The sequence below is a fragment of the Pogona vitticeps genome, chromosome 1 (assembly GCF_051106095.1).
Source record: "Pogona vitticeps strain Pit_001003342236 chromosome 1, PviZW2.1, whole genome shotgun sequence".
NCBI lineage: Eukaryota > Metazoa > Chordata > Lepidosauria > Squamata > Agamidae > Pogona > Pogona vitticeps.
Genome location: NC_135783.1, coordinates 30,801,205 through 30,827,344, shown reverse-complemented (window position 1 = coordinate 30,827,344; position 26,140 = coordinate 30,801,205). Strand labels below are relative to the sequence as shown.

The window sequence follows — 26,140 nt, the reverse complement described above, 5'->3', positions numbered from 1 at the left end:
CCCAAGGGAGATTTGTCTGGTGCCAATGTTGATGACATTTCGGCGCCAGGTCAAAACCTTCCTGTTCCAGAAGGCTTTTAATTGAAATAATATCAATTGTAGGTTCTGACGGCAATTTTAGAGTATATAATTGTATTTTTATTGTTTTATCTTTTTAATTGTATTTTAATTGTTGTAAGCCGCCCAGAGACCTTTGGGTAGAGTGGGTGGCATATAAGTTAAATAAATAAATAAAATAAATAAATAATCTCTGGTTCCCTTTAGTAGCCAGTTCTGGAAATGTGTCTTCCTCACTCTCTCTTTTTGTTGTTTTATATTTTCTGTCAGAGGATGAATGAAACTGCAGGTGCTTATCTTGAGGATACAGCAGTCCTACTGTATATCTCTCAGAACTCCATAGCCAATAAGGCCATGAGCATGCATAGGTGGTTGTGGAAGTCATGGTCCAAAAATAGTAACTTTTCCAAACTCTGGGATGTCACCATGATTAATTGCCACAGAGATAACAGTCCTATTCAAATAACATCCAGTAGAGTCTGTGCTATCACCCCATAATTAAGCTGTTGCATATAATAATTCTGCATTCTGATGAACCTCAGTAAATCAAAACAACACATTGCTATCAGTCACATTAGCCCACACCCTACAAACACTATAAATTTTCCCTCTGGAGTATTACTGTATGTTGGTAAAGCAAAAGTATACAGCTAAAAAAGCAATCTTTAAAAACTCAACAAAGCTACATAAAGGAAATTATTTATAAAACATGTGTGCTTCTTTGCCTCCACCTTATTAGGATTTCATTAACGTAAACCGTCATTGAAACAATTACATTGTGGCTTTGTTCCGGGGTGTTCTCATGAATCCCAGCCCATGCAGAAGGGACCGAAGAGCAACAAGCTAATCTTGACTATTTTTAAAAGGACTATAAATTTATTTAAAACCTCAGGGTGCTCCTGTATAATTGCTAGCATAAATCAGCACAGCTCTATTAAAGTAAATGAAACTACTCTGATTAAAACCAGCACAAGGTCTAGTTCCAAGACACAGGCAATTCACGTCCTCGTACAACCACTTATTTCCTTGCTTTCTAACTGCTCCAGGAGCTGCATTTGCCTAACGAGGCATCCCTCTTGGGGACACAACTCAATGGTTGTTTTAAAAATCCTTCTTGCAAACCCATTCATGTGGCACAATACCTTTTCCGACAGTGGTTATCCATTTATCTTTAGAGCTGCTGTTTACACACTGATCTTAAATTCAATATAACGAAGTCATAAATATCGCCCCTCCTCCATATCTTCTCTCTTTAATATGTCTGTACATTTCTAGGCCTGACACAAAGTTTGCACAAAACAGCACTCTCTGGCAACTGACAGGAAAGAAAAACTTTGCAGTTGCAAACATGCAACCAGAGAGAAAATATCAACCTTCCCTTGACTGCACCCAACCTGCCGTTTGTGCTGGGCACCCACATTAAAATGAATGGCTATCTGGATGAACTTCTAAAGGCTTCATTTTTTAAAAAATCATTTGAAATGTGGGGTTGGAGGAGAGCTTTGTGGACACCATGGGCTGCCAGAAAGACAAACAAGTGGGCATCCTAGATCAAATCAGTTCTGAACTAGAAGCAAAAAAACGATGAAACTGAGGCTGTCCTACTTTGGGAACATCACGAGAAAGTAAGACTCCGTCAAAAAGACAATAATGCAGGGAAAGGTTGAAGGCACAAGGAAAAGACTAAGAGATGAGCTGGTCATGGCCTTCAGCCTGCAAGACTTGATCAAGACTGTTAATGCTTTTGGAGTCACTAATTCCTAGGATCATCACGTGCCAAAAGGGAAATGACTACACACAATTGCAAGGACATCAGCCCGTTCTAAAGAATCCAGGATGGTGTGCCACATGTAGTTAAGCTTTCAGTGCTCTTCACAAGGTTGTGGTGAACAGTCAGCTTGCCCAAAATAAAACTAGCCTCATATCTGATCATGGGCTGTCATGATTGGGAGTTTGGAGAAACAGAACTAACATTAACTGTTGTGCACCCATATTTTTTAAAATTTATGCTGTACAGACAGCTTTTCCCCAGTGCAAATTCTGCCAGCAGTGAATTGCATGAAACTATGCCTAAATAGCAAATATGTAGATTTGGACAGCTGAATGTTTAGCTTTTTTATTGGAAAATTGTAAGAATGGATGTATCCTGCTGCACCATTTCTTACTGGAGACTCCACACCCTTCCAATAGAATGTTATTGTTTTCATAGGTATCGTGGTGTTATGTTTTTGCCCTTGTTGCTGGAAGAAATTATTGCTCTCAGAAGTACTGGAGGTTAATAAAGGTTTTCTTGGGGCACATTTGTGAATCTGCAGGTCTTCTCCCAAATTAGGCAGGAAGCTTACATCAATAGAAAGTTCTAGCCCCAGTTTGCCTTCAACTTGTGAAGGGTGATGAAGAGGATATATGTTCCAAATGAATTTTATTTCCTTTATGTCCTTTTTTCTCTTGATGCCAGAATGCTCATCTCTGCTTTCCTTTGATACTCCCAGTATGACAAACCAGCCAGTTAACCCCTGCATGTTACACCTAGAAAGGTAGTCAACTATTTTGGAGGGCCTAGCAAGTAGAGCAAATACTTGCTTTCCCCAACAAATAAGGGTGTTGCAGTCAGAATTAGCCACTTCAGTGAAGCTCAGATGAGTATCAAAATGCATGCATACACACAAAGTTGTTTCTGCCAGCTTTGGATTCCTGCATTGGCTTTCCGGACTTTTAAGATCTTTGGGGGTCTGTTCTTGTTCTAGTTCTGATTCTAAGCAGGATTGCAATAACCATTTTCCTTGCTATTTTCCCCACATACTATCTCATTAAAATGTATTGAGGCAATGTAAGTCAAATACCATCCTGTCCCATCCCGATACTATTAACAGTAGCAATTTGCACGTTTATTCAATAGCAAATGCATGGGGTTTTTTAAAGCCTTAACAGACTGAACATTAGAATTAATCTGCTGGACTCTTTCATCAGTTATAGTGGCACTGCTTCACTGCACTGTATATATAACTACCTTCATTCAAGGCAAATTGGTCTATTGAATCTACAGACTTGAGAAAACATACAGGATTTATGGAACTTGGATGGAAATACATCAGAAAAGGCCACCTAACTAAACTATTTAGACATGAGGTGTGGAATAAACCTTGAAGAAAAATCACTCAAGACTTAACAAGGTCTAAGATTAAAAAAACCAAGGAAGTCAGTGTAGTTTTTCTATAGCATAATAGAAAACCATTTAATGCCTAAAAACAAAAGCATTATATGTCCAGCATATTTTATATAAATCATTATTATACAATTTTTGTTGCTTACAGGTTTCATAAAATAAAACCTCCAATAGGCCCTTGCCTTTATGCAGAAATAAATGTACTACTCATGGTTGATTGGTTTTATCCAGACAAAATAAGATTTCACAAATGCTTCTGGTATTTATTTTCTTTATGGCCCTCCTCTTCCAGTTTAAGCTTTTATCATTGCTGAACTGACCACTTTCCCCATTTCTTCTAATATTAGTTGTTTTCACAAGCCTGAAACATGTTACTTCTGTATACTCTGGTCTGTTCCTGTCCTCCGTCCATTCCAGAGACCAAACTTGAACCGCTGGAGAGCTCAGTGGTTTAGTTAGCTGGCTATGGAGCCAGAGGTTGGGGGTTTGATTCTCCACTGTACCTTCTTGACAGGGGCTGGACTCTGTGATGCATAGGGTCCCTTCTAGCTCTGCAGTTCTAAGCAGGTAAAAAGAAAAGGTTCCCATTGACATTTAGTCCAGTCATGTCCGACTCTAGGGTACAGTGGTCATCCCCATTTCCAAGCCATAGAGCCAGCGCTTGTCCATAGACAGTTTCCGTGGTCACATGGCCAGCACGACTAGACATGGAACACAATTACCTTCCCACCAAGGTGGTACCTATTTATTTACTCACATTTACATGCTTTCGAACTGCTAGGTTGGCAGGAGCTGGGACATGTGACAGGAGCTCACTTCGTTACGTGGATTTGATCTTTCGACTGCTAGTCTTCTGACATTGCAGCACAGAGGCTTCTGCGGTTTAACATGCAGCAGCACCACCTGCAGTTCTAAGCCACATTCCCTCTAACATTCAGCCCGGCTGGGCAGGGCTCTGCCTCACATACAGTGGTGCCCCGCATAGCGACGATAATCCGTTCCGAAAAAATCGTCGTTATACGGATTTGTCACTATGCAGGGCAAAAAAGCCCATAGGAACGCATCGAAACATGTTTAATGCGTTCCTATGGGCTTAAAAAACTGATCTTAAGCGAAGATCCTCCATAGGGGTGGCCATTTTCGGTGCCTCTAAAGCGAGGCAAAACAGCGGGCGGCCATTTTGGAACCACCGATCAGCTGTGAGAAAATGGGAGCGTTGCAATGATCGCTTCCGCTCGATCAACACAAACGTGCCATTTTTGCACAGCTGATCGATGGGGCTTCGGGATGACGGGGGGAAGGGCTTCCCCCCATCATCCCGAAGCCCGCATTTTCACTCAGCTGATCGGCGGGACTTTAGGATGATCAGGGCGCTTCCCCCCCCCCGATCATCCCGAAGCCCTGCCAATCAGCTGGGCGAAATTGGGGCATTTGCGATGATCGCTTCCCCGTGATCATCGCAAAGCAATTTTTCCCCATAGGGAACATCACAATGCGATCGCAAAATCTTAATCGCTATGCGGATTCGTCGTTAAACGGGGCACCCGTTAAGTGAGGCACCACTGTATGTGATCTTGCCTCTGCCTGCTCTCCGCTCAATGGGCTTCCATTGCTACCAGAACCAAAGGGGCTGAAAACAATAGCTGTCAGTGCGCTGAGGCAGGTAGAGTCGCAGGCATGCTTCTTAGAGGGAACCTTGGTTCTAAGGTAATGGTGTTTAGTGCTGAAGAGAGTGATGCAAGGGGCCTAACTTAAAACAAGAGAACATGTGATTTTCATGTTGGGCTGCCACTTCCTTCAGTCCTAGAAAATGGAGGTATAATGGAAAGCCATAAGAACCACAATTTGACAGCCCTAATTTGCCATTTCTGGCTTAACACTTAAGATTTGTTGTTGTTGTTTAGTCGTGTCCAACTCTTCATGACCTCATGGACCAGAGCACACCAGGCCCTCCTGTCTTCCACTGCCTCCCGGATTTGGGTCAAATTGATGTTGGTATCTTCGGTGACACTGTCCAACAATCTCCTCTGTCATCCCCTTCTCCTCTTGCATTCACGCTTTCCCAATATCAGGGGCTCTTCCAGGGAGTCTTCTCATGAGATGGCGAAAGTATTGGAGCCTCAGCTTCAGGATCTGTCCTTCCAGTGAGCACTCAGGGTTGATTTCCTTCAGAATGGATAGGCTTGTTCTCTTTGCAGTCCAGGGGACTCTCAAGAGTCTCCTCCAGCACAATTCAAAAGCATCAATTCTTCAGCGGTCAGCCTTCTTTACGGTCCAGCTCTCACTTCCATACATCACTACTGGAAAAACCACAGCTTTGACTATGCGGACCTTTGCCGGCAAGGTGATGTCTCTGCTTTTTAAGATGCTGTCTAGGTTTGTCATTGCTTTCCTCCCAAGAAGCAGGCATGTCTTAATTTTGTGGCTGCTGTCACCATCTGCAGTGATCATGGAGCGCAAGAAAGTAATATCTGTCACTACCTCCATATCTTCCCCTTCTATTTGCCAGGAGGTGATGGGACCAGTGGCCATGATCTTATTTTTTTTTTTTTATGTTGAGGTTCAGACCATTTTTTGAACTCTCTTCTTTCACCCTCATTACGAGGTTCTTTAATTTGTCCTCACTTTCTGTCATCAGAGTGGTATCATCTGCATATCTGAGGTGTTGATATTTCTTCCGGCCATCTTAATGCCAGCTTGGGATTCATCCCACTCTTAAGGACCCCCAAATCCACGTCAGGTATGGCCCTCAGTTACACAAGGGATTACTTCCTCTGAACCCTGGATCTACTTGCCATATCATCGTAAACTTTCCTCAGTTTCAAAATTGGCTTCTTATATAGGCTTCAGTGAAGGGAACACAAGCTGTCTGAGGAACCCACGTTCCCTCCAGGGTGTGCATAACTATTTTTATTCTGTGGCTCCTCACCTGTCTTGCTTTGGAAGACACTGACAGATTTAGAAATTTAGAGAATTGTTTTGCTTGCACAACCACGATGAAATGAAACACTAAAAGGTAATCTTGAAAAAAAAAGAGGTTGGGATGTGGATGGGGGGAGAAGCCACTTAACAGGATTGTACAGCAGCAAGCTATTTTTGTTCCCTGAAGTGTCTTTAATCTGTATCTCTTAGGTACTTTGTAACCTTGATGAGAGCTTGAGTACCCTTGAGACTATGTGTTCCAATTTGAAAATTACTGTTCTAAAGGTTTCTTATTTGAAATGATGTCAGTCCAGACCTATTGTATACAACACATTTTTGGTTGCTTGTTTTCTCTTTCTCTCTCTCTCTCTTAATGGCAACAATTTTCCAAGTGGACCTTTTCACCCACAGAAGGGTGGACGGCAACTTTGAAGACCATGTGAATAAATTCCAGCGGACAAGACTGGAAGGTGACAGAAATTATTAGACTTGAGTGGCGAGAACTCATTTTATGAGAATGCTTCTGACAAGTGCATAGGTTCTTTCCAGCTTGTCTGTGCTTGCTTCAGCTTTGAAGCTGCCTGGGAACGGCCTGTACTAAGTTACAGTGCAACCCTAACTCAAACATGTGTCAGCTGTAAAAGGCTGGGACTGGGCACAAGTTTCTTCTGCTGGCAGAACTCTCTTCTGCTGATAGATCTGCCAGCAGAATTCTCTTCTGGCACCCATCGGCTAAGACACTTGGCTTTTCTTAGACTCCTTTCTGCTCAGGTAGAGTGCTATACAGTGATGCCTTGCAAGACGAAATTAATTCATTCATTCCACGAGTCGTGTCGCACTGTGAAAATTTTGTCTTGTGAAGTGCGGTACTAACGGTTGTGCGATTTAAAACAAACCAAAAAAAGGGGGAAATCTGTCTTGCGAAGCACGGCCATAGAAAAATTCATCTTGCGAGTCACAAAAAAAAATCGCAAAACGCTTTCATCTTGCGAGTTTTTCATTGCGTGAGGCATTTGTCTTCAAAGACATCACTGTATATTGCTGGACTTTCTGATGTCTGTCAAGACCAGAGTAGACCTGAAGGTCTCTGAGAAAGTAACGACAACCTCTACAGCTAGCAGCTGTCCAATATTATCTCCAACCTGGGGCAAAAGAGAACTGTACAGGAAAGGAATAAAACACCTCTAGCCCGGAAATAATGTTTTTGAAGGGAAGGCCATCCACATCCAATTCCTTCTTCTGGAGGCAGTACAATTAACATATTCTTGGATAGTTCTGAATTAAATTAGTAACTTGCTTCCTAGGCTAAGAGGCTGGCACAACCTACAGAACACATTTCTTCTCTCTGACATGTTCTGGAGTTTCGATTCTGATTTAGGAGGTTAAGGCAGGAAAGCCCTGAATAACCCTGATAGCAAGGAGAGGTGGGTATAGGATTTCGCCTCCAAGCATAATGTATGTGGAGTGGTTAAAAAAAAGAACAGAAAAGTGAGGAAAAAAATAGAAAACTAGACAGAGCATGGACAGGGTTCCTACTCCAGTCCTCTGAAGATGCCGGCCACAGAGACTGGCGAAACGTCAGGAAGAAAAACCTTCAGAACACGGCCAAAGAGCCCGAAAAACCCAGGACAACCATCAGAAAAGTGAGTGTTTATGGGCAATAGTTTTTTTTTACAGAGGCTAGAAAGGGATTTTTTTTTTTAAAAAAAAAACTCCAAATACTACAAGTCCTAGAAACTCCCAGCCAGTATGGCCAGTGGAAATGGCAGGAATACTTGTGGTTTTACTGGACATGGCAGGCTTTGTCCAGCTCATTTTCTTCTGAACTTAGGGAATGTTTAGCTGTGGTTGTGTTCAGGTACTCAGCAGATCTTCCAGCTTCTACCTGGAGCGACGGATTGTAGGCAGAAAGAGGAGATCGGGGAGTAAACCCCAGGGGCGAACTTGGACTTCGTCTTTCTTGCATCAGAGCATTGTTCATCTGGAAAGACACATACACACCAAACATCAATGTTATTTCTACTTTGCAAGAAATACACTCATCTGTTTGAACAAAGTGGATTTCATCTGCATAGGAGCAAGCAAAATATCTACTTTTTCAAAGCTTAGCTGGCTTATTGACATCCTTCTCTTCCTTGTGTGAACTTCTCTGTTTCTTCCAATGGGGAGGTGACTACGCCACACTCAAAATCTTCTTGTGGAAGGAACAAAGGCGTTTCCAGTGTTGAGGATTTAATCATGTTGGGAAGGTGTTCCAGTGGACCCCTTTCTCTGTCATTAGGACAAGATATAAATCTATCCAGTTGCTGATTTTTAGAAGGAATGTTTAGTTGCCGATTTGTCACCCTACCTTTTCAGATTCAGGAGTAAATTAAAAAGAGGTTACTTACCTGTAACCATAGTTCTTTGAGTGGTCCTCACACATATGGGTATTGTCTGCGCCTGCGCCGACTCTCTTGGAAGATTCTAGAGCTAAAAGTAACAATTTTATGGTGTGATCCTCCCACCCACCATCTTCCCCAGTTCCTGAATTTTATCCGCCAGGTATGAAGGAAAGAATTAATTAATTATATAATAAACCTGTGATGGATAGAGGGGAAGGATGGGTGGGTTGTGTGAATTCACAGAGGACCACTCAAAGAACTATGGTTACAGGTAAGTAACCTCTTTTTCGTGGCCTCTGTGAATGCACACATATGGGTGACTAGCAAGCTGCACTTACCAGTTGGTGGGTCATCACAGTAAGAAGGATGACAGGACAGCTCTGCCAAATGCAGCATCTTGGCATGCTCTGATGTCCAGCTGGCAGTGTTTGACAAACGTGGATGGTGTGGACCACGTAGTGGCACGGCAGATGTCAGGAACCTCGGTGCCACGTTGAAAGGCAGTAGAGGTGTACAGCGCCCTGGTGGAATGAGCTGTCAAATGTTCTGAAGGGGATTTCCCCGACAAGCTGTAAGCAAGGGAGATAGTCTGTACAATCCAGCATGCTATGGATTGGGAGGAGGCTGGGGCCCCTTTGTTTGGGCTGTGAAAGCAAAGAAAAAGTTTATTGGACTTTCTGAAAGTTTTTATCCTTTCGACATAGAAGGCCAGGGCACGTCTGACATCGAGATTATGGAGCATATGTTCCAGGGACAAGGAAGGAGATTTGAAGAAGCAAGGTAGTATGATGGGTTGGTTGAGGTGGAAGTCGGAGACCACCTTCAGGAGAAAGGAAACGTCAAAGTAAAGAGTCACCTTATCAGGGGGAAACTGGATAAAGGGAGGATCGGCTCGAAGAGCGGCAAGCTCACTAGCTCCTTTGGCTGACATGATTGCAACAAGGAAGGCTGATTTAAGGGTCAGGAACTTGAGGTCGATGAACGCCATGGGCTCGAATGGAGGCCGCATCAAGGCATTAAGAACCGTATCACTGGGGAGTGATACGCTGTTGAGGAGGGCGAATGTTGTTGAGCCCTTTGAGGAACTTCTTGACAGTTGGGTGAGAAAACAACTTGGAGGAGGGAGAATCGTCCTGCTGATGGGCCATAATGGCTGATAAGTAGACCTTTAATGTGGACTGGGAAAGGCTGAAACTGAAGAGATGCAGGAGATAAGCGAGTAAAGTCTTCAAAGAGACAGGTATAGCAGGTAATTCATTGTCATGAGTATATTTTAGAAAGGACTTCCATTTATTTTCATATAGGTGGAAGGTTTTTGGACTCGAAGAACCTGCATCATGTCGGGAGTATCCTCCAAGCTGCAAGACTAAGAGAGGCGACATCTGGGTGAAGAACGAGGCCGTGGTCGAGCGAGAGGAGATCTGGGCGGAGAGGAAGGCGGAGCATGTCCGCCAACATTGAGACCAGGTGAGTGAACCATGGCTGGCGGGGCCAGTACGGGGCTATCAGGATCGCGTTGGCCCCGTCCTGTCGGAGACGGACGATCACCCTCTGGATGAGAGGCAGAGGGGGAAATATGTAAAGGAGACCTTGGGACCAATCCATCAGGAATGGGTCTCCCAGAGAGGTGCCGTCCCGTCCCGCTCTGGAGCAGAACCAGGGACATTTCTTGTTGGTATCGGCTGCAAAGAGGTCTATTGAGGGCATGCCCCATCATCGGCACAGCTGCTGAAATATGACATCGTTCAGAGACCATTTGTGTGTTCTCGTTGGTAGCCGACTGAGCCGGTCTGCCAAGGTGTTGTCGTCGGTGGAAATGTGGACGGCAATAGAGAAAACATGGTGGGAATAGCACCACTCCCAGAGGTCGACAGCTAGGTAGAGCAGAGAAGGGGAGTGGGTGCCTCCTTACTTGTTGACATAAAAGAGTCCAGTGGTGTTGTCTGTTGCCAACTGCACTACCTGTCCTTGAATGAGGGGAAGAAAAGCATGGGATGCTTTGATGATTGCCAACAGTTCTAGATGGTTTATGTGAAGTGGCAGTTCTTGTTTTGACCAGAGTCCGTGGACTGTGTGTTGAAGGCAGTGGGCGCCCCATCCTGCGGGGCTGGTGTCGGTTATGACCTGTATGGAAGGTCTCAGGGGGGAAAAAGGTCTGCCGATGAGGTTGTCTGGGCAAGTCTACCAGTCGAGCTGGGAGGCTAGTTCCGGTGTCACCAGCAGTAGAGTAGATGGAGGATCTGTGATTGGATTGAATAGGGAAAGGAACCATGTCTGCAGCGACCTCATTTTGAGCCTGGCGTGTTGGACGACGGCCGTCGTCGATACCATGAGGCCCAGGACATGTTGGGCGTGATGCGCTGAAATGGAGTGATGTGTTTGGAAAAGGCTGACAGCCTTTTGAATTTTTCTGATTCTGTCTGGAGGCAGGAAAGCTCTTGCACAGAGGGAATCTATCTCCATGCCTATGAACTTTGCTGTTTGTTTTGGGATCAAGTGCAACTTTTCAAGGTTGATCTTGAGACTGAGACTTTGGAGAGTATGGAGGGTTGTGTCTCGTGCTTTTATGGCGTCGTGGTACGATGTCGCCACTATCAACCAGTCGTTGATGTGGGGATAAATGTTTATTCCCTGCAGGCGGAGGAAGGCGGCTACCAGTGCCATGCACTTGGTGAAAGTCCGAGGGGCGGTAGAGAGCCCGAACGGGAGGGCACAGAATTGGAAGGTGGTGCCGTTGAAGTGAAACCTGAGGAATTTTTGGTGGTCTGGATGAATGGAGACAGGGAAATAGGCATACTGCAGGTTGATAATTATGAACCAATCTCCCTGCGAAAGCAAAGGGATAATAGAGTCCAATGTAAGCATGCGGAATTTACAGGGAGATATGAAATGGTTGAGGTGAGTGAGATCAAGGATTGGGCAGAGGCCTCCATCTTTTTTAGGAACAGTAAAGTATTCTGAGTAAAAACCATTGAGGGAGTCCAAAGTAGGGACCGGTAAAATGGCGTGTTTCTGGAGAAGTTTGGTAACCTCATCCTGCAGAGCAGAGGAGTAGGGGGTGTACCAAATGAATCCCAAGGGAGGCAAATCGGAGAATTGTATGAGGTAGCCAGACGCTATGATGGATAGAACCCATTTGTCTGACGTAATGGCTTGCCAACAATGGAAAAATGGGGCCGGTCTGGTACAGTTCAGTGGGCAAAGAGAAAAGCCAGGAAAAGGAGGCAAAGGTAGTTGTCAATACTGCTTACCCTTTCACTGTCCTTTATGAAAGGATTGATGTTGACGAGGTAGGCTTTGAGGCCAGTACGATGCCATCAGAGGTTGAGGGGCAGGTAGGCACCTGTCGGTTTGATGGGGGCGATACTGCCTGTGAGGCTGGAATCTTTGATTCTGGTATTGCTTGGGGTGAAACTGGCCTGAGAGATAGAAGGGCCGTTGATAGGAGGTAGAAGGCTGAGCAGAATAAGAGCGTGCAGTTTGCGCTTCTTATGGAAGTCCTCCATGGTATTGTCGGTTGTAGAATTGAACAGGCCAGCACCATCAAATGGCAAGTCCTCAATTCTTGACTTGGTGTCATCAGAGATTGTGGAGGATTTGAGCCAGGCATGGCGTTGAATAGAAATAGAGGTAACTAGAGTCTTAGAAGCGGCCTCAGCGAAGTGTCACGCTGCAATCCTCTGGTACTTGGCCAGAGAAATGGCTTGTGAATGAATGTTGGTGAGATCAGATCTCATGGGTTCAGGGGATGAGTCAATCAGAGGAAGGACTTGATTCCAAAGATGCCGTTGAAAGGCGCCCATAGTTGCCTGGTAGCTAATACTTCTGAGCAAAAAGGCTTGCAGAGAGTAAACTCGTTTCCCCATTGTGTCAACTTTTCTGCCGTCTTTATTGGCAAGGGTAGGTTTGGACCTGGCCTGAGTTCGAGCCTGACTGGACTTGATGATGATAGAGTTAGGCACTGGATGCTTATTAAGGAATTCGGCATCGACACCGTGGGTCCTATAGAGGCCATCGGTGCAGCGAAAGATCTGCATAGTGGAAGGAGGTTTTCCCCAAGTGTCCTTAATAAGTTGAAGGATAGACTTGTTAAAGGGGAGACTCAAAGGAACGGGACGCTCCTGGTTGATGTCGTCGAATACCGGGCCAGCATCAGCGGACGAGGGCTGTTCGGTATCGAGATGCAGGGCTTGTGCCATTTGGAAAATAAGGGTAGAATATGAGAAGTCATCCAAAGAGGACGAAGCATGGCTATCCCTTGTATCTGGGATTGGAGGGGGAAGCTCGTGCTCATGGGAGGACTCAGAGTGTTGTGCCTCCGAAGATGTAGGGAAGCCTGGAGATGAAGAGTAGTCTGACTGACCGAAACCTTCTGTCAAGGGGGCTTGGTGTCGTTGGGTCGGCAGGACCTCAAAAGGGTCTTGAGATGTCATCAGGTCCGGCATCGAGGGTGCGGGACGTAGGGGTAAAGCCTTGTGAGCCTTGTCTCACATCTGAGTTAGGGGAGTTGGCTTAGATGGGGCAGGAGGGCATACGGATGGAGCTGAAACTGCCGGGGCTGAAGTGGACGCGCGGAGGCAGTTCGAGTCCACGAAGGAGATGGCATAGGAGAGTTCTGGCATTGTTCGAGGGCGTTTAGCCTGGTCAGGCTGGTACCTTTCGTATAGGGCTTGCCAGATGAAGGGGTCGAAATGGTATGGTACCATTGGAAAGGGGCATAAATCGCCTTGCGATGCCACGGACCTCGGTGGAGAGAGATGCTTTCGTTTTTCCGTTCTCTTCCGTGGAGGAGAAGGGGGAACCTCCGGATCGGATGCCAAGCTTTCAGCTGCACGCCCTGAGTCAGGGTTGGAATGGGCTGAGGCCGGGCTAGACTGTGGTGCAGCCGCAATGAGGCCAATGCTCGGGGTTTGGAGCGGCATCATGGGGGGGCCGCAACATCATGGGCTTCATCTCCATCTGAGGCTAAGTCAGGGGATTCTCTGGATGATTCCTTGAGGATAGGGGAAGGCAGAGAAGTTAAGAGGGCTCCACGCGGGGAAGCCTGTCCTTTCTAAGCCTCTTAGGGGCAGGCTTAGGTTTTTTTCTTCAAGCTTGGATTGTGCGCTCGAGACTTTTGAGAGGAGGGCAACTTGTGCTTACCAGACGATTTTGTTTTCTCAGCAGTGTCCTTAGCTGGTAGCACAGAAGTAGAGTCAGAAGTAGACTGGCCCGCCGGAAGCCTATTGGCTGAGAGGGCAGGAGATCTAGCTGCCTCTGAAGATGTAGTAGGAGGATTCATGGCTGTTTGCCAAAGGTAAGACCGAAGTCTTTGGAGCCTCTGTTTAAGTGCCGGCTTGGTTAAGTTCTTACAAGCAGGGCACGAATGGATTGGCTGTTCCTCACCCAGGCAAAAAAGGCACTGGCTATGACCGTCAGAAAGTGCGATTTTATTCGCACAAGTAGTACAACATTTGAAAGGAGACGGCGAGGCCATAAGCAAAGGACTAGTGGAGGGGGGAAGGGGAAGGGAATAAAAACCACGGGAAGCCGGTTAGGCAAACAAAAAGACGCGGAGGATCACTAAATAGGTAATTAAAGTAAAGAAAAGCAAACAAAAGCTCAAAAGAGCCTAGAAACATAGCCAGAAGGCAAATAGCGAAGCGCTCAATCTTTCCTGAGAACCGTTTGGCTCAGCAGAAAAAAGGAACTGGGGAAGATGGTGTGTGGGAGAAGCATATACCTCGTGGAGGATCACACCATAAAATTGTTACTTTTAGTTCTAGAATCTTCCGAGAGAGTCAGCGCAGGCGCAGACAATACCCATATGTGTGCATTCACAGAGGCCACGAAAAAGAACAAGGAGATTTCTGCTTCTGCCTTACATAGTTATGCATTATTGTCTTGATTCAGAGACAATCAATCAGTGCAGTAGTGCATCTAAGTAACTAACAAATATGTGGATAGAAGTACATGATCTGAAAACTGACGTGAGCCTGGATGTTCAGATGGTGGTGAATATCAGTATGTCTGGTTCGTCTTTGATGGAGCTAAACCAAGCATACAGTTTTTTTCCTAGATTCACTCATGGTTACACATACCCTTAATTCACTGGTTTTGATAATCATAATATATTGTTCGTGGGCTGCTTTCGAGGAACACTTCGAAATTTCAGCTGGTCCAGAGCACTGCTGCCCAATTGTTGACTGAGGCCAACCACAGGCAACATGTGGTGCTCTTCGTACAATGGCTAATTGTCTGCTTAAGAACATAGTCCCACCCATTGATACCAGGCTATGCAATTTACTGGAAGCATTCTTTCTTATGAGATTTTCTGAATTTCAGCATCTCTGGGGGAAATCTTTCTCTTGGTCGTGCAGCTACTAGAAGCACATTTAGATCTTCCTGATAGTGGTGCCTTGCTAGACGGTTACCCCGCTTGACAACGAAATCACTTTACGATGGTTCCAATGGGGCTTTTTCGCTCTACAACCACCCGCGCCTGCTTTAGAGCACTTTGGAGGCTTTTTCTGCACCATCAGGAAAAGCCTCCAAAGTGCTCTAAAGTGGGCGCGGGTGGTTTTGGGACACCCCCGCCAGGGCTCTGATGGTGCAAGAGAAGCCATCAGAACCCTGGTGGGGGTGCCCCGAAACCACCCGTGCCCGCTTTAGAGCACACACTTTGTAGGCTTTTTCTGCACCATCAGGAAAAACCTACAAAGTGCTCTAAAGCGGGCGTGGGTGGTTTCGGGGCACCCCCACCAGGGCTCTGATGGTGCAGGGGAAGCCATCAGAACCCTGGCGGGGGTGTCCCAAAATCACACACCCCGGCTTTAGGGGTCCCCCGGAGCTTACCTTGCACCATGGAAGGACTCACGCGGGTCCCTCTGCGCAGTGATCGGCGTTTGCAGAGGTTTGTCCGAAACCATTTTAAAAGTTCCCTCCTCTTTCTCCAGCCTTCGGCAAGCCTCGGAAGGGAAAAATGCTTTTCCCAACCCCCTTTGCTGTCCCTGTCTCCCGTCCCTGGTGCCCTCTGCCTTCTGTCCCTGTGGGTACAGAAGGCAGAGGGCACAGGGGACGGGAAACATGGCAGCGGAGGGGGTTTTGAAGCCTGGGAAGCCAAAAGCCAGCAGTGGGCACGGAGTGGCTTTTGGCTTCCAAAGCTGCACCCGTTGCCCTCTGTCTCCTGTCCCCGGTGCCCTCTGCCTTCTGTCCACACAGAAGGCAGAGGCACCAGAGACTGGAGACAGAGGGCAGCTGGTGCAGCTTTGGAACCCCGGGATTTTTTTCTTTGCCTGCAACGGATTAAATGGTTTTCAGTGCATTCCTATGGGAAATAGACCCTCGACCTACGGAATTTTCGACCTGCGGCCACCGTTCCAATACGGATTAATTCCGTAAGTCAAGGGTCCACTGTAATTAACAAAAAATATTTTACCCCACCTTTCTCAGCAGCCGGGTTTATTGTTTATTTTATCTTTGTAAAGTGCTTTGTAAACATAGTAAGTCAGTGGTGTATATATCTATGAAACAATTGATATGTTTTGTCTCAGATTTGTTTTTGTTTTAGTTGCATTTGTTTTTATTTTCACTGTCACTGGCCACTGTGAGGGCTCTTTTTTTGGCAGAAAGGCAGGACATAAATTTGGCAAATAAGTATTTTTAAAAAACCAAAGTGCTAATTATCATTATTGGATAAGTAGAGCACATGGATGGCCCCTAAAGGACAAGTAATCATAGTGATCAGAACTGAGAATACCAACCATTAGTTTGGTACCGTTCACACATATCTTTATCTTTAAGCTGGAACATGTAGTTCCAATTGGAGAAACCATCTGCATGTGAAATACTCAGTGAAAGAAGAAATGGGCAGGCAGGAAATTTGTTTTAGGCATCTAGTGCCATTGTTGATTGGATATTTTTCTGTAATACAGAAATGAGGATGTGGTCCTCCAGGATCTTGCTGGGCTGTAAGACACATCATTTCTCATATCTGGCTAGGCTGCTAAGTTCAACAATATATGGATAATCACAAGTTCCCCGCATGTGGTTTAACATAATGCTTTTAAATGCATTCTTCAGGCAGCACTACCTACCCAACACGGGCAGTGTTGAATATTTTTTCCAGTTTTAATGGTGAGCACTTGTTTCCAATAGGACAAAACTAGAATAGACTTGATGTACTGAGTTCTCTGCTTAGGGCTTTAAAGGAATAAAACTACCTGAACATGTGTTCAGAGCAAGATATAACTAATCTGAAAGGCAAACATCTCTTCAAGTGAATCATTGGGTAGAACAAGGGGGCTCTTCTACCTTTAATTGCTGTTGCCAAAAGTTACTGAACGTCATCTTTTTCTGTCTTCGTACTGAAATGTTTAAAAGTTGAACAGCAATCGCCTCGCACAAGCGCTTGGAAAAACAAAATCTACAACATGAATTTCAGAGACACCAGTAATGTTTTCTTCGACTGTAACTCCCAGGAATCCCCAGTAGCCATGCTGGCTGGAAGGGAGTATTGGGAATTGTAGTAAAAAGAAAGTGTTTCCAGTTTCTGTGAGCATCTCAAGCTCTCACATTGAAGAGAAGTTCAATAATACCACTTACCTTTTGTATTTTGCTGCCCTCTGCTGTTGCTTTAAGATTCTCATGCATGTCATCTTTCTCAATTGGAAACGGTGGTGATCTCATGCTCAGGTTGACAAGACAGGGACTCGTCTTTGGAAATGCTAAATGGGAAAAATTTGGGCAGCTGCTTCCTGCAAAAATATTGGAGAACATTGGGAGAGAAGTTTAGCGATCACCACCTAATTCATTTATATTATTATATAAAATGTTAAGAGTTAACCCCCCCCCAAAAGTAAATTTCCATTTATAATGTGTTTTATGTTTTGTGATTCCTCCTCCTTTGAAAAAGAAATCTTTATAAATATGACTGCTTGTCACTTCTTGAATGGGTGAAATGCTTTTCTCACTCTTCCATATTGACAGAATCTTTTTTGAAAAATAAGTATTATTTCTCAAGTTGTCTCTGTTTTTCTGACATATGCCATAGCACTGAGCCTGCAGTCCTGACTATGACTAAGGAATCCCTGGATTAAACATCCGTGGAAAATGAACTTTCACTCAAGAGTTGTCTCATAATATACTCCTGTGAGATCATCAGCAGTAAAGGATTTGTCAGTTACAAGCTACAGTGGCCACTTTGCCCTCAAAAGACTGGGCTCAGCGCATGTTGCTGTCCATACCTGTCTGTGGTGAATACACACGCCGATTGTTACTGAGAAGGTGAACGAAAGAACTCTTCCATTTGAACATTTTCCTTCATGTACATTATATGGGGAAGCAGTCTGGGCCCAACAATGTAGTTATGTACATTATACTCTTTTCATTATAGAGTTTTGCAACAATGCATTCATTTCTACAGTCTTTCCTTTTAAAAGCTTTAATTAGGGTGAAGTGGCATTTACAGAGGGCGTCAGGGACCCCCTTTCTGCCCCATTTTTCACTCTCCTGATCTTCAAAAGAACCACTTGCCCAGCCAGACAATTCACAACTGTTAACATCACTGGCCATAAAACACAAACCAAATAAAAGACAATCTTGTAGAACCCGAGTAGAACTATCTCCATTGTTTCTACTGACTCTCTGTATCCATGCAAATAAAACCTTCTGATGCTGAAATCATATGCACAATTACTTAGGTAGGCGGGACTGTCTTGGGTGTGACCATACAGTGGTTTCCAAATGTACTGCTCCCTTGATTTACTGGCCACTGGCTGTGACTCCCCTTGCTCGGAGGGGCCATCAAGGGTCTCCCTGCCACCAGAGGCAGGATCTTGGCAGCACCCCCATCCCATCCCCTTCTGACAAACATCCCCAAGGGCCGACTTCCTTCTAGGACCTGATGTGAGAAACTCACGAGGCCACCTGGCAAGCAACTCCACTGGGGACCATAAAGATGGGGCAAGGATGGGGCACATGGCTTCCATTTCTGGTTCCTGTTTGACATAGAACAGTTCCTCTATAGCCTTCATAGCTCCATGTTCCCTCCTTTTCCCCCCCATGGTGCCTCTGGCTTGATGTGGCGGCGCCCAGTTTGGGAACCCCTAACATGCAGAATAAGGCTATGATTTTTTTAAAAAAGTTAGCTCCCTCCTCCGTTTACCCCTTTAAATTGTATTTAAGCAACATTTTATATTCCTTGCCCCAGCAGTTTCCTCTGTTCTACCATCAGCATCAGTTACTGGTGACATCCCAGTCCGAAGACAATTCTATTCAGAAGTGCAACAATAACAGCATGAGCTACCACTAAACAAAAGCCAAGGCTATTTTAAACATATTTACCATTTTCCCTCATTCCCTCATCCTGCTTTGCGCTGTCTTTGGGCCCTACTGAGCCATGCTGTTGGAAAACAGTCCTCATTACTGTGACCGTCTCTTGTAAAGATCTTGACTTTTTGCCATTGCTTCTGTTTGCCTGGCACTGTTGCCACTTTCCAGCAACTGTCGTACTATTTTCAGGAGACGCTTTTTCTGTAGGCAGCCTGCTGGCAATTTTTGTGGGGCTCTGGTCAGGAGAACCGGAGGCATCTGATGACTGCTTCAGGCGACTGTTCAGAAGAAAGACTTGTGTTCTTAGCATCTCATTTTCTTCCTCTAATTTATGGTGATTAATGATCAGGGCACAGTACTTCTCCAGGGTATGATCTGCTTCTGTGTTTTTTTCTTCAGCTGATTCCCTCAACTCTTCCATCTCGTCTGCAACAGCATCCTCTTGAGAACCTGCACAACACAAAGAAAGGTTGTTGCTACTTGTTGAAGTCTCAGAAACAAAAAGACATGATTACTAAAAATGAAGAGCATCAAAGCTAAACATCTGAGCAAATGCCCAAGTGGGACGACAAAACATTTGTAAAGTCCTTTCCACAGAATAGAGGATAACAAAAAGGATTTTCTGTACTTGTTATCTACATTAAGAAATGCCTTGATCCCTGCTCTGGGTTTTCCTGCTCTGTAGCATACTGACCAAGTAAGCTAAAGCATTTTTGGCCAGGTCATCAAGGTTATGGAACCCCCCCCAGTGCCCCCTCACCTGAAATTCTTATTTCATTACTCCTAGTTTTCAGGTGATCCTTAAATTCTGGGTCCTATATTCCCCCAAGCGCTCTACCTAGAACAAAGGTCTACTTCCCCCCACTCATATAGTTGTAAGCACTGGGTTATAGTAATCATTAACACTGAGTTTGATGGACATTAAAATGCGGTAATACTTAGAGATTAAAATCAAATTGTTTATGAAATTCCTGTGACTCAGGCAGATTTTACATTCTACCAGTGTTATGTGTGGTATCCACCCTCATGCCCCTTTTGCTTGACCTTCAAGCCTCAGAGCACACGAAGGCAAACACTCTCCTCTTTAACAGTGCTGCCACCAGGTGATCCCTAAATCACCATTACCTCAGAAAGATGCAGGTCCACTCTTCAAGTTCTTTTAAATAAAACTTTGGTTTATTGATTACATTCATAAATATCTTCAGTAGCTAATCACACCTAAATTTCCCAAACTACACACTCTATTACTCTCTCTGATTCTTACTGACTTAATCTCTACTGCCTGACTTTTACATTTCTCTTACTGACTACCCACTGACTGACTCAGGCTCCGCCTCTTATAGCATCTCTCTCGGCTCCACCTCTAAGCAACATTAATATGCATGAACCATTCCATTACATAACAACAAGAACTATAGATCTAATAAATGGAGAATGCTACAGTATGTTTACCATGGCCTGATATCCAATGCTTTGGAAATGAGTTGCTGCTTGTTTGCCTCTTGACTGCTATTTTCCCCTGTGTCTGACATACTGAACTATACAGCACATTGCATTGTTTTGATTTGTTTTAAGTTTTAATTTGCAGGCAACACCTATTGGCATTTGGTGAAATAAACATGCTTTAGTAAACATATAACAATTCCAAAAGACAAAAGCAAGAGTGGATGGCAGTTTCATTAGACCACTAAAATCTCAGAAACAGATACAGGCTAGCTTTTGAGTTCAGCAGGTCTCTTTCTCCAGGAGAACTGGAGGCTAGTAAAGCGAAAGCAAGAATTCTCCAAAGTTGCCAAAATAATCTTGGTCAGATGTTAAAGCCACACCATCTTACCTTAAGTGGCCTTACATAATATAATGTTGCTTTAAAATCCTTCTGAATCTTCATATGCAAAATGAGAGGCACTTCCTCTTTCTGTTGTTGCTGAGAAAGCAAATAGCATGATAGGTGGCCACACTGAGATAATACAGGCTTGGTACTCATCGCTATAGAGCAGGGGCAGGCAGTATGTGGAGTTGCTCCAGATGTTTCCTAGTTTCTCCTGTTCCCATCAACTACCAGCGGCCTACTGCCAAAATTCAGCACCCCTATATTAGGATAGTTTTCCTTCCTACCCCTTCCAGAAAGAAATGTGTTCTGCCCCGACTACCTTAAAAGTGTGTGTGTGTGTGTGTGTGTGTGTGTGTGTGTGTGTGTGTGTGTGTGTGTGTGTGTGTGTGTGTGTGTGTGTGTGTGTGTGAGAGAGAGAGAGAGAGAGAGAGAGAGAGAGAGAGAGAGAGAGAGAGAGAGAGAGAGAGAGAGAGAGAGAGAAAAATAGATAACGTGTTTCAATGTTTTCTGGTACCCCAAAATGGGGATGTTGGCAAGTCTTTGGGTCTGAGTCTTTGGTACCATATCCCAAGTCCGAGACCCAATTAAAAACAAGCTTTTTTCCCTAGAAAAAAAGGGAAGGGGTGGGTGGATTCTGAGTTGGATGTGAAGTAAAAAAAACACACACACAACTGAGTCTGACATGACAGCCATGTGTGAGTCCCCATCCCTGCCCCTAAGTACCACTGCTTGGCAATTTTTTGGGGGGTGGGGATAAAGAAGCGTGGCCCACAGTTGGCCTGGGGAGTTGCCCACCCCACTATGGTGTTGATTAGAGATGGGGGTATTCCTATTCAAATAACCCCGCACCTCCAGACTTAACGAGGGTCCAGCCCCTGGGGACCGTCCACTCATGTGTCCTGCTGCAGAGGTGGCCCCACTCAACTTTCCAATCACGCCCAGAGCACTGCTCTCTTCCCACTCGGCTGGCCACTTGGCAGCCATGCAGGAAGACTCATCCTCCCTCTCCCTGTCTGGAAGGATGAGCGGGACCATCGCCGCAGCAGAACGCATGAGTGAATGGTCCAGCCCTCGGGGGGGGCAGACCCTCGTTAAGTCCCGCTGTGCAGGGGTATTTGTATACAAATACCCCCATCTCTAGTGTTGATGCTTAAATGTCCATACAAGAATTCTTACATGCCTTTGTTTTACAGTTAAAATAAGCATCAAGTGGTTTTTAGCACTGCTATGGCAGCCATAGAGACTCATGGAAGAAAGTGATGGTTGCCTTTTAAAATGTAAGCACTACGTACCTGGATCCAAGCTCTTCAGCTGACCCTCAAGTTCTTCAATCTGTTTCCTCATCAGTTTGTTTTCCTGCTTTAGCTGCCCGAAGGTTTTTAACCATTGTTGGTATTTACAATAAAAGATGTTACATTCTTTTTTTAAATGTTCTATCTGGAAAAAAAACACACACACACCAGTATTTTAAAAAGAATACTGTTACCACAGTGTACATGGTCTTGTATAAGAAAATGAACTGCATCAATTACTTGGGCCCAAATCAAGTATTGCCATTTTCCTTTAAAGGGGGCCAAAATACCTTACAGGAGCACCTCTTTTGGGGCCAGTCGGTCTACGGTCTTCCACTGAGACCCTGCTCAAATTGTGAGGGAGGGATTCCAAAGCAAGCGTTTGTAAGAGAGAGGTACCTGTACTACCTTGTACTAGACTTTGCTAAGTAAAGTTTCTAGCTAATTCCCTTTTCTTAATAAAAAATATTTCTGCTAATAAATGGAGTGTGCCCAAGGTTGTCCCCAATTGTCTAATCAAAAAGTCAAAAACAGTAAAATTAAAAAAATATGAAGGCACAGGAACAGCTTGTTTAACAACCAGGTCCACCTACCTCAACCTGATGCCTGTCAGATGTGCTGAATTCAACCTCTTATGATTGCCAGCCAGGAAGGATAGATATTGCAGTTCTGCATATCTAGAGAGGGCTGAATTAGTGAAGATAGGACTAGTACTACAATCCTATGCAACTCGCCTAAGAATAAACCCCACTGTTTTTAGTGAGGGTACTTATAAAGAAACTCCACTTTATATATAAACTATTTTGTGTTTATGAGGACATACTGCAGCTGGGACATAAATGTAACTTTAAATACCATCTTGTCTGCCTGTATTTAAAGGAGGAAGATTGGTGGTGGACCCAAAACTATAGTTCCTTGTGTATACTTTCTGCTTGTCAGCACTGTATCTACACAGTCCCCCAAATTTAGTCTAGTTATTACTGAATTCCTGCAATAAGCACCAAACAGCCTCTCATTTCATACAGAACATCCTACAAGATATTCCACTCATGTCATACAAGAAGCCATATATTACCTTCCCAAGGTAGGCATATTTTTCAGATGTCGTAGCTTCCAACTCCTCCTCACGATGTTCAAAAGGCTCCTCAAAAAGAGCCTGAGAAATTTCATTTTTTGGTAGAGGCTCAAGAAGGGAAGCATCTTCCTCTAATCTTTGTATGAAAACTTGGCATTCCTGGATGAGGGCTTCTATCGGTTGTTCAGTTTCAGAATCCTTGTGATCTGCCTCCTCCAGCTGATGACCCAAGGACATATTCTCATATTTGAGAGAAGTTACTTGATTGATGAAATCCTGTTCTTTTCCCCTGCAAATGTTTTGCTTATTAAGGGACTGCTCAGCCTGTTCATGCACCTGGTTCAACTGGGATTCCATTGCTAACACTGCGTTTTCATATTTGCCTCGAAGTTCTGTGTTTTCCTTCTCCTTATCTTCCAATTGTTTCACAAGTATAGAATGACCACCTTCTAAACTGGCCACTTTGTCTTGCTCTCCCATGAGTTGTCTCTCTAGACGCTGTTTTGCCGACTTTAAGGCATCCCTTTCAAGTTCTACACTTTGCAAAACCGCACGCATGTGGTCTACCTCGGAGTTCACTCTTTCAGTCTCTGCTTTAGCCACCTCTGCCTGAAGAATGGCATCTTCTAGGTTCTCTTCTGTCATCTCCAATTCTCTTTGAAGGTTCTGGATTCTGTCTACAAGACAGTCTGCCTTCCGCCTACTCTCTCGCAGCTTTTCAGCCAGTTGACGCTTATGCCTTTCGTCAGATTCTATTTTTGTTTTCAGTTTCTCAATACCCTGTCGCAGCTGATCCACTTCTTCCTGGGCAGAATTCAGTCTAGCTGCAAGTTCTCCCTTCTCTATTAGTGATCCTTCTAAAGACTTGGTTATCTTGCTGTTTTCCATTTCAGAGATACTCAGCTTGCTGTGCAACGTTTCGTACTGCCGAAGGTCTGCTTCTCTTTCCTCTTTCAGGTACTTTATTTGGCTTTCTGCTGCCTCTTTTTCTAGTGCAAGATCCCTCACGAGCTTATCCAAATTCTCTAGCTGCCCCATGAGGCAGTCTTTTTCTGCTGATAACAGATCAGTGTCGGTCTTCATGGCCTGAAGCAATTTTGTCTGGGTCTTAGCTTCAGCTTCTAATATCCTGATAAACTCAGCAGAATCCACCTGACGTGACTCCAGCTCTTTTATAGTCTCTTGCATTTTTTGGCACATTTGATCCAATTCTTCTTTATCCTTTGACAAATCCCTCAGATCTTGCGTAAATTGGTTTCTTTCAGTTGTGATTATCTGAAGCTGCTCTTGAAGGCCTAAAACAGTTTTCAGCTTATTTTCATTTTCTCTTTCTAACTGCTCATTCTTTAAGTGAAGCTCTTCAACATCAGCCTCCATGGAGAGAGCGTGGTTCTCAACGTTAGTTTTCTCAGACTTTATCCTCCTCAGTTCATTCTCTGTTTCAAGGAGCCTCTCAGTCCAGTCTACCTTGGTCATTTCTAAATCTTCTAGTGTATCCATTGTATCAGACAGTCTAAGCTTATACATTTCCAAATCAGATTTAACCTTGTTAAGTTCTATCCCAAGAGTCATAAGATTATAAGATAATTGCTGGTTATCAAAAGTAACAGATTTAAGTGCCTCACTTAAGTCTGCCTTTTCTTGTTCAAGCACCCTAGTTGTTTTGTCCAACTCTACACAAGTAATTATTTTTTCAGACAACTCTTTGTCCTTTGACTCCAAATGTGACTTTAAATATTGAATCTCCATTAACAGAGTATCAGTTCTCCTGCTGGCTTCTTCCACATCCTGGGAAGACTCAGACTTTTGATGACTAGCCTGCTCAATTTGTTGATGAGGCACTGTAGTGGTCCCACTGTTTTCCAAGAAGCTCACACCCACTGTGTCCATGCTGGGATTTGAAGGAAATAATAACTCCTCGGGATAATTGGTAGGAAATGTGCATTCATCCACTACTTTTCTGGATTCTATGTCCAAAACCAATTTTTCTGGAGATTTTATACTGAGATTTGCTTCATAAGTAGTTGTCTCGTCTTCTGTTCTGTTTACTTGATAGCTTTTTGTTATCATTTCATCACTCGCAGCTTCAACGACCATGCTTTCATTAGGCAAAGCACTTATTTCCAATGGCCACAAGGGATCCACTGCTTGCTCAGCATTAATCCACGCTTGCTAAAAATAGATATGAGAGAGTCCTTTTTTTAAAAAAAGTGAAATCCAATTAGAGATGTTAGGTAATAAATATTAGACTCTAGTAAAGCTAACAAAAATAGATGCCTATAATGAGATAATTTACATAAGTTGCTAAAAAGGGCCACAGCCTTCTCTCTGATGGCGATGATAGAATGCCTTACCTGAACTTAGGCTCAGGTAAGCCATAGGTTGAAATCTTATTACAACAGGACTGCAGTATCGATTGGGTGTGTGTGTTTGGTTCCAAGACCCCCAAGGATGCTGAAAAATGTGCAAGTATCAAACACTATACTCTGCATGGTATCTGATTTCCTCCAGTGGCCAATTTTGGCAAATAAACTGGAAATACATATAAATAAGAATTTCTTGTTTTTTTTAAATTTAGTATTTCCAGCCAGCGGTTAAGTGAATCAGTAGATACTGAACCCATGGGCAGGGGAGACCTACTGTAGTAGCTATTTGGACATCACTCAGTGTTATGCGCATGGTAGCTACCATTGAACCCAGGCGGAAGCACTATTCATGAAGCACTTCTGTCAGTACACGGGCACCAAACCATTGTGCAATGGATTTGTGCAGTCGTTGCCGAGATGAAATGCCCGGCGCATTCAGTGGGCCTATTCTAGTGCATTGGCATTATGATAAGCAACAGAATTTTAGACATTATCAAAATAGCTTCGATGGGAGTTGTGAGGGAACTGCCTTTTAGAAGAGAGGTGGGCAAAATCTGTGGACCTAGGGGCCACGCTCCTCTCTGGGCCTCCAACGGCTGCAGCCCCGATGCCCCCAAGTGACCACAAAAAAATTGAGCACCAAGAATGGTGTAACCCCCTAGAAATTGGAGCACCAAGATTTATATAACCCTAACCCTAAACCCCTAACTCCCAGAAATCATCTGCTTCATGACGC

At 44.3% G+C, this 26,140-nt stretch overlaps 1 protein-coding gene across 3 annotated transcripts in view; it reads right to left on the bottom strand.

Annotated features, from left to right (window-relative positions):
• Positions 1-3,262: 3,262 nt before the first annotated feature.
• CENPF (centromere protein F) overlaps positions 3,263-26,140 on the bottom strand; it is a 58,211-nt gene continuing 35,333 nt past the window's right edge. For all 3 annotated transcript variants that reach the window (XM_072990226.2, XM_072990231.2, XM_072990228.2), the window contains 5 exons: positions 23,039-25,210; positions 21,964-22,108; positions 18,853-19,290; positions 17,113-17,264; positions 3,263-8,126 (listed from right to left, as the gene is read on the bottom strand). In XM_072990226.2, coding sequence (XP_072846327.2) covers positions 7,929-8,126; positions 17,113-17,264; positions 18,853-19,290; positions 21,964-22,108; positions 23,039-25,210 — 3,105 coding nt within the window. In that variant the 3' untranslated portion in view covers positions 3,263-7,928. The remainder of the gene's footprint in view (positions 8,127-17,112; positions 17,265-18,852; positions 19,291-21,963; positions 22,109-23,038; positions 25,211-26,140) is intronic.